Consider the following 9,076-nt stretch of genomic DNA (forward strand, 5'->3'; position numbering starts at 1 on the left):
TCAGCAGGAGTTGTGGCATGCAAGGATCTCTGCAAGTGTGAAATGAAAAAAATCAAAACACAAACTAACCACGTGAACTATATTTAAAAGGCAACAAGGCTGAAGAAATCAACCTGAACTAGTTGAAAACATCCCTACTCATTGCAGTGAAGTGGGACTAGATGACCTTTAAAAGGCCCCTTCCAAACTAAAGTATTCTATGAGTTTATGAAATAGTACTTTCTCCCTAATTAGGCATCTGACATAGAGCATACCTCATAAGTGAGACTAAGTGAGACTGAACAAAAGCATCCCAAATTATGTCTGAAAGACAGCAGTAGGTAACATATCAAATATTTTTCAAATTACAGTATTTGTTGTAACCTAAAATACATTGTGTCTCCTCCATTATTACATACAGCTGGCAACTGGCATTTCCCCTAACATTCTTCATGCAGTGTTTCACAACACTCTACAAGCAATTGAATTCAAGCTTCCACTTGAAATACATGTTTTGTGTTGTAAATAGGGGAGGAAAAAAGCAACCAACCCAACACACCAGGTAAAAGGAAATGTTTTGCTCTAAGCTATTTAAGGAATTTACAGTGAGATTAAAGTCCTAGTTTTGTTCTTCAGTTTTCCGTAGCAAGGTTGTTTTCATACAGGTTGGAAAATTATTTTTTCCATGTTCAGATAGATATTTGAAAATAAGGAAAATTCTAGACCACAATGGAAAAGAAGAGCCCATCACTAGCTGTGCTTACAAACATCTAGATGTCTTAGAAACATGGAGATGACACTTGTGCGTATGAGCCTATGTCCAACTGATTTTTGGCAACATTCAGTCTTACTTGAAATTCTTTAATTTCAACACATCTGTGAAGTAACTCCAGTATAAAGCATTTGCTACACATTCCATACACACAAATTGCTCCCTTTTATTTGCACACTGTCATAAAAAGTAGATTTCTGTAAGCTAAGTACCTGGTAGAGAGCTTCTGTCTCTTCCTTGCTGCTTGTGCCTTCACTCCATTCTACCCAGAGGGTCCATAATGGCAAGGTGCCCTAATAAGGTAAGCAGATAAATCAAAATATTGAGATACAGTGACTCTGATTCACAGAAACAGACTGCAACACATCCACCATGTTCTGTATTACAGCTGCCATTAAAAACTGTCCTTTAAACATAGCTCTTAGAAAGACAACATTGTTCCTGAATGCAGTGCACATGTGAAATGTCAAGTTCTTATTTCTGACCTTAAAAATGGTCAGAGGCTCAGAATGCCTTGCAAAGGAAAAAAAGCTCTCAAATAAATACCAGGTTTCCAGCCCAAGACTAATGCATGCAAGTCCACCAAACCAGCACAGACCTTTGACTTCACTTGCTTAACGGCTTCTTCAAAACACTGGCTGACACTGTCACTCTTCAGCTGGATCAGCATCTGCAGCCTCATCTGCCACATTTCCACTGACAGGCTGAACTGCTCAGTTGCAGCTTCTGCCACCTCTGTAGCCTTCTCCAAGAGGTTGAACTCCAGTAACAGCTGAAGCTAAAACCCAACATACACAGCTAATCACCACCAGATTTGTAACACCTTGTTAGAAAAGCAAAAACTCAAAATGGTGAAGATGGAGGTGAAGCAGTGTGGAACAGCCTCACAATCAAATTTTCTGTGTCAACTCTTACCCACTGCTTGTAGAGAACTTCTGGCAGCAGTCTGGACTCGTGGACTTTGTTGAACACGTTCAGTGTCCTCTCCAGCCTCTAAGAACAACACAGAAGAAAATGTAAAGAAAATAAGCATTATTCCTGCATATACCAGATGACAGCATGACAAGAAGCCCAGTAAATTAGTGTATCAACATGTCACTCAACTTCATTTGGAATTACATTATCTAATGCTTTAGGTACCTGCATGCAATTCAAGATAAAGGGGAAATCTGAGCATTTAAATTACACTTCCTCCTTAAGGAACAAACGAGAACAAATAGCATTTTTTTTTACTGTATTAAAAGAGAACCAACTGCACAGGATGATTAGTTAATTCACTGAGTCACACTCAAGCTTAGATGCACCATTAAGGTGCCCACAATAGGCTTTTACCTTTTGCTTTAATTCTTCACTGTTGGTTTTCCTGTTATATCTCTCTAAGCAAAAAGTGATGTAGCACTTCCACATGTCCTCTGCAGAATCAAAGGCAGAAGATCACATGTATAGAAACAGAAGAATATACACAAATATTTAAGAAATCCAAGAAAGAAAATCCAAGCACTAACAGGTAAAGCCAACTTTGATTTTAAATATTGTATTATAAAGGAGGCCCTACATTTTTAACATTGACACTTAAAAAGAGCTTCCCAGCATAAGCTGCAGCCAATAGCTCTTTCTAAAGAGCATCAAGCTCTCAGCTGAGCCGTCAGCACATGCTGTCACAATTGATGCTCAGTGCACCCTTTGCCTGTAGTTTTCAACAGGGCTGCAAGTGGAAGGACACTAAAAGGCAGTCAAGGAAATCCTTCCCTCCAAAGTCTATAAAAGCAGCAAGTTTGAGTCCACTCCACAGGCAGACCTTTGGGAGCCTCCTGAGAGCAAGGACAATGCCAGAGGTGGAAGCTGGATATCCACTCCACCACCAACTCAAGAACATTGCTTACTCACAGCTAACCAGCAACATACTCAAGTTCTACAGATTTCCTTTATTTAGCAAATTTTTTCATTTACAGCTCCCAAACCTCTATTCATCTGTGTGCTTCAATTCACCTGATTGTTTAAATCACAATAATAAAAGCAAACAAGCAAAGAAAAGCACCTTCAGTTAAGTGGCTCTTCCAGTGCACAAATGCACTGAAAAACAACCAAAGAAACTCAATTGCAAAAAAGGTAGCATCTAAAAACTCTCAGCTACAGTAGAGCCTGCCAACACCTACTTCAGAACTTTCACAGTACGCTAAAATACCAGTGAAAAAAATGATCTTTAAATGCAAGCAGTACTTTTCACCTGTTGGGACAGCTCTCACAGCCTCTTCAAAGACTGCACAGCATCGTTCCTCTCTCTGGGTCATTTCAGACACTTTCATCCGTTTCGTGGTGTGTTCTGAGGACTGCAGGGACCCCAGCTCCAGCTCACGACGGGCCATGTAGTCCCACATAAGGGGATCATCAGCATACTTGGCCTGCAAACTAAACACACCATGTCTGTAACACCCCTCAACTGCCATTCTTCTCCCATAAGCACATTCAGAAGGGTTATTATATTGGTATAGTAATGTACTTAATTTCTAGAGTAACCCAGAGCCAGAGAAAACACATTTTACCTTTCCACAAGAGGAAGACAAAATATTTGTCTATTTTGGGTTATTATTTAACTTGGATATTCTCCAGGGACAGAAAATTTTCAAGAGAGATCTTTCTTTTGAGAGACGAGGAACTGGAGAAATTAAAAGATGGAAACCCCCAAGTACACAGGAAAATCCACAGTTCCTAAAGTAAATTTACAGAAACTAAGTGTTGTCATATTCAGAGACAACTTTACTTCAATTAAACTTTTCTTAGCAGCTTCTCAAAACTTCTTCTGAAGTTAAGATACAGGTAACCTTTTCTAAAAAGCTTTTTTGCCTTGTGTTTAGATTTCCTTAAAGGATTTCCCACAGCCTTAAGACTGTTTCCCTAAACAGCCTTTAGTTGCTAATCTGTTAACTCACTATCCATCATGGGAGTATGTTTCTTAAAAACAAAACAAACAAAAAACCCAAAGCCACACCTCACCTTTCCAGAATTTCTTTTTGCATATCTTGGGTAAAATCAAAGAGCTTTGCAATGGAAAGCACAGCCAGATGGAACTCAACACCTACATTTCAAAAAGAGTGAAGAAAAATATCAAGTGGAGTAATTGCATCCATGGCATACTTTGCATTTCTGTATCTTTGCAAGCTTTTGTCTAGACACAGGTAACATTTAACTGCCTAAGTAACAGATACCCTTTTTTTTTTCTCTAAATCTCAGTGCTGAACCCATATGATAAGCCCTGTGTTATGATGTTGATGGTCTGACTATATCCTTCACAACTTCATGTTACCAGTTACAAAAAAAAAAGCCAATGGGCAGGACATCTCTGACTGCAAAGTGATTAACTAGTCCTGACATGCTTAGATTCTTCCAGCTTGGTTCTACCTGCAAATTCAATCAGCACTTCCTCTGATCCTTCATCTGACTCTGCCATGAACACAGAATGCTCCACAGCTGAGACAGACCTCTCCAAAGCTGCACAGAGTATTTGTCAATGAACTACATCCATCCATCCTGTACCTCTGTCACTTACCTTTGAGAACATGAAGTGAAACAACTTGGTATAACTAGCTTACCTCAAATCTCTATCAATCATTACTCACATCCTTATTTTTGGGTGCTTACAAATCATTTGTATTTCTATTTATTTCAGTATGCCTCCAGGAGTTCAAAGTAAGCCATCTTTCTGTCATTTCCTCTCATGTCCTTTTTCCCCCTCCAATTTTCAATGCTGTTATTATATTTTCTTCACTGTCTTACAAAATCCCCTTATCTATCATGGTTTCTCAAAGGTATCTGCTACTACTTTGCAGTTATTTTATCCAATTGTCTCAATAAAATGGGTGAATTTTACCAAGCCTAGTTAATTTAAAATCATCTAACCTGTTTCATTCTTAGTCTGAATTCTTACTTCTCTGTCCCTAGCTGTCCCTTCTGTGCCTTGCTGATCTGTTGTGATCTAATGTTCAGTAAGCAACAAAGCAAACAGGTGGGCAATTCTGAACTGTCCTCCCTTTGTTTTTCTAAGCAAAAAAACAAGTCTTGAGACTGTAAACCCAGAACTTCTGTCACTTCAGCCCAAAAGCTGTTGTACTGGAAGAGGTGTCAGCCTACAGAACAGTCATGAAATCAGAACTATCATCACTATCAACTTACACTTTGGCATTATCTAAGTTCTACTCAATAAACAGTATAGTTGGAAATACCTCATGTGTGTCCACTAGCACTAAGTCAATCTGTATTCCCTACTGGAGAGCTGAGTTAAAGATGACAATTTTCCTATTGAATAGGAATAGTACAAGAAATGTTAAATCACCTTTAATTTTCTGAGCAGCTTCCCTGTAGATGATGCGAGCCATTTCCCCATTGAGAATCTCTTCAGAATAACTGAATTCCCCCTGCAATATCAAGTATAACATAACTGAAAAAGTTGGCTTCCTTTCCAAGCAACCACTTTTGCAAAAATGGAAAAAAACATCAGAAGTTATTAATGTTTTTCTTCATCTAAGTCTATCTTTATCTAACTTGAACAAGTCAACTAGAAAGAAATAGAGTCAGTTCCAGAAATTGCTATTAACCTTCAAACCAGAGGATGCAACAGAAAGACTTTACAGATGTAAAGAAAACTCAATGTATGAAGTATTTGAGCTGAGCATCAGTCAACACTTAGAGAGGTTAACACAGGCACAGGGTGTGAATGAAGATTTTCTCTAAGCTGTTCTCAAACAAAGCATTAATACTTGAAACCAGACACTCAAATGTGTGACACACAAGCAGACAGTATCTCAAGTTCAGCTGACCTACCAAGTCCATCTTTGCTTGTTCAAATGCTTTCTTTTCCTTCCTCTGTTTTTCAGCATTCATCAGCTCCATTCTGAAATACTGCAAGAGTGAGAATGGAATGACTGAGTGAGGGTTGGGGATAAACGATAAAACACCTACATCTACAAACATAGTAACAAGCCCTGTCTGATGGGCTACAAATCAGGACTTTGCCAACTTCCAACATATGGTGAGATCCTAGGTTTGTACAGGTTTGTGCATAGAGCTATCTGCCCCACATACTTACTCAGAAATTTTCCACATCTAGAAATTACCACTTTCAGGTAATTCTTTAAACCTTAACTTGCTCTCACAGAAAACCATGTTCCCTAGCCAAGGCTAGGGATGGCAGATCTAATCCAGAGAACTACGACCTATCAGAGCATACAGTACTTTAAAAGGCAATTGACACATTCATCCATAAAGTGTAAAACCCTTGCTTTGCAGACATAAACACAGGATATTTTAAACACCTGAAAAAAACTGCCAATACAAAGGGTTTTTTTTGGTTTTGTTGTGTTGTTTGGTTTTTGTAAAGTAATTTCCCTTCTGATGAGGAATCAAGTTTTTTTCCAGTTTTCTCAGCTTGATACAAGAAATATGCTGGACTGATTTGCTCTAGTTGATGAAATAACTGCTCATAGGAGACAACACGAACTCACTTCTTGGTAAATCTTTGGGCACTCTGGGTGGAAGCGCAAAGCACGGAGGAACAAGTGCCTTGCACTTTCTGACGAGAGCTGGGTCTCCATTTCCCATTTTGCTGCCATAATCCACAGTGCTGCAACAGATGACACAAATAAATTCACTTTAAGGTCAGGAGAACCCATTTTGAAGCTGCTCTCCAGGCTACACAGGTTGGTTTTCTTCAATGTACCCACCCCAACATAACCCATGAGCTCATCAATGGAATAAGACTGATTATCTTCCATTTAAACTGAGTCAAAGGACTAAAAGCTACTTAGCTTTCAGATCCAACAAGTTTAATCTGGTATAGCTACAGATCCAACAATGTCTTCAGTAGCCAAAAAGCAACAACAAGTATTCAACATCTCCTAAGTCTGAAATATTTACCTAGAACCCAGTCTACCCAGGAAATAGTCATTCAGACCATGAGCATTCCCCATCATCTTCTGACTGCTCAGCACAACCTATCAGACCCTTCTCTCTGAAGCAGCAGCAAAGCCAAGCCAATAGGAACTTTTACCCCAATACCTTCAACTGAGATCTCTAGGAACTTAAACCAACACTATATAATTTATACTTAGTCATTTATGCAGCACTTGCAATTGTTTTATTTACCTGGTTTATTGGGATGAATGGCCAACATGGTAGAGAACACTTTACTAAGCTGATGCTTTGCATTCTGTAAAAGAAGAAGCTTTGTTTCACCTACTCTTGTACCAACTGAATCATCAGCACTGAAGTTTCATTAGGAAAGGTTACAAGTTGTAATGCAATTGTACTGGAATAGACATTTCTCTGCTAATGTATCTTCAGTAGAAAGTTTCTTCTGTTTCTTCAATACTGACAAGCTTTCCAATGTTCCCAGACTAGATTAGCATGATTAACTCGGACCTTTCTGAACAACACAGCTAACACACAAACTTTGCCTAAGTGACAAACTGACCACTTCTGAGGTGAAGACTACTTTTTCCTGTGGCCACTTGCTTTACTATGACAAGATCACCTTCAGTACAGGAAGGACAATGACCAAATGCTAATAATAATGTGAAGACTGGCACAGGTAAGTTTAAAAACGACAGAATCACCAGGATTATAGTTTTCAGCACAGCCACTCTAGGAAATGTTGGAAACAAAATCACATTTCACACAGGTGATCCATTCACTCCAGAGAAGGTATAATCAATATTACAGTTCTCCCTAACTCCAGAAACAATGAAATCAACTTCACCTTTGCTACCCACAAGAAGTAAATTTTATACAAGTTCATTCTGAGGCAAATTCTACTCTCACACAAATCAGTGAAAATCCTAGGCAGCTCCAAGAATACTATCATAATGATTTCAGTAATACAGCATGTGGCAGTAAAGTCTGACATTTAATTCAAATTCCAGTTGCCTGGTTGCACACCAAGATAGCATTCCAAATTAGGTACAACTAGTATTTTGAAAACTCACCCACTGCTTGCAAAATGCAACATGTGAAAGCCAAAGCTGGATGTCATCCTGTTGGAAATGCAACAGGGAGAGAATCAACCTTACAATAAGGCAAGCATAAAACCATTTACATATTGACAAGCAAACAAGATGCCCTTGGTGCAACGACATGGCATGCAGGGAAAAGGGATTTTGATTCTCAAATTTGAGTTTCTTTCTTCCCAGATCTTCAAATTCTTCAGGTTCCTGAAAAACATCCCATCTCAAGAAACACCCTTGCAGCTTCTCCAATCACATCTTACAAGGAACTCAGTAGAGAGCTCACTGTAATGGCTCCTTGGCACCTCACTTAGGTTTCACCATCACGTGTATCAAATAACACACTATCAGATAGTTGAGGACTAATGATGCATGTATCAAATAACACTCACACTATCAGATAGTTGAGGACTAATGATGCAGAAAGGGCATAATATTGTGTACAAAACAGTCTATTTGACATGACTGATCCATATCTAGGCTATTGGTAACTCAAAGACCAAATGTACACCTAGTTCTTCTATTACATTCTTATGCATTATTGCAAATACTTGGCAGCAATGATATCTAGATATATTTTACATAGCAAAAGGGCATTTTTCAACTTATCAATACAAACAAACCAACTCACTTTCCACTTTCCTGTAGCACGGTTGAAGAGGCAATGGACTCTATGCAGAATAGAGTTCTCAATTTCATCCTTCTTAAATGAATATCCAATGCGCTGAGAGGACAGAAAGTATTAATTTCACTGTAGTAAAAAATGTGGGATATTTTTTACTCTGAATAATTTACAACTTACTGCTCTTCTTTTCTTGATCAGTTCCAGCAGATTAATTTCATACTAGAATGGAGAGAAAAACACACTTAAAGGCAAATTAAGAGACAGATAATAGTAAGGAAAAACATACAGATCAAGGTTTTTTTATAGCTAATCAGGCACACCATAAAAATTACACCCAGGAAGACAGAAGCAAAGTTTTTCAGCCAGACCACTACACTTGTAAGACTAACTGAAAGCCTGAGTGTTAGCACCGCGCACGGTATTCAGACCTGAGCTGTCAGCATGCTGCCTATTTCTAGAAACAAAAACTTCCAACATAACAAAAAAGTGAAATACACTTCGTTACAGCTTGACAGTACATCAGGGAACAGGGATGCTCCCTGGAGAAAGAAACTACACGAAAAAGACACCAGAGGACTCCCCGGCTCCCGGCCCCGCTCCACGCCCGGTGTGTCATGGAGCGCGTGTGCCCGAGCGGCGCCCCCGGGGAGCAGCGGCCTCCAGAACCTGCCGCTCCCCTCCTGGGAGCCACAAAACCCCTTCCCA

General features: G+C 39.2%; 1 protein-coding gene across 1 annotated transcript in view; it reads right to left on the bottom strand.

Annotated features, from left to right (window-relative positions):
- The window catches only part of UTP6 (UTP6, small subunit (SSU) processome component, homolog (yeast)), a 19,983-nt gene that overhangs the window by 1,371 nt on the left and 9,536 nt on the right, over positions 1 to 9,076 (bottom strand). Inside the window, 14 exon segments of the mRNA XM_010002776.1 lie at positions 6 to 29; positions 964 to 1,044; positions 1,350 to 1,529; positions 1,667 to 1,744; positions 2,084 to 2,163; positions 2,979 to 3,160; positions 3,746 to 3,827; positions 5,082 to 5,163; positions 5,570 to 5,647; positions 6,250 to 6,368; positions 6,890 to 6,953; positions 7,729 to 7,776; positions 8,378 to 8,470; positions 8,549 to 8,590. Of these exon segments, the coding sequence (XP_010001078.1) occupies positions 6 to 29; positions 964 to 1,044; positions 1,350 to 1,529; positions 1,667 to 1,744; positions 2,084 to 2,163; positions 2,979 to 3,160; positions 3,746 to 3,827; positions 5,082 to 5,163; positions 5,570 to 5,647; positions 6,250 to 6,368; positions 6,890 to 6,953; positions 7,729 to 7,776; positions 8,378 to 8,470; positions 8,549 to 8,590 (1,233 nt within the window).

The sequence above is a fragment of the Chaetura pelagica genome, unplaced genomic scaffold (assembly GCF_000747805.2).
Source record: "Chaetura pelagica isolate M959 unplaced genomic scaffold, ChaPel_1.0 scaffold47, whole genome shotgun sequence".
Lineage (NCBI taxonomy): Eukaryota > Metazoa > Chordata > Aves > Apodiformes > Apodidae > Chaetura > Chaetura pelagica.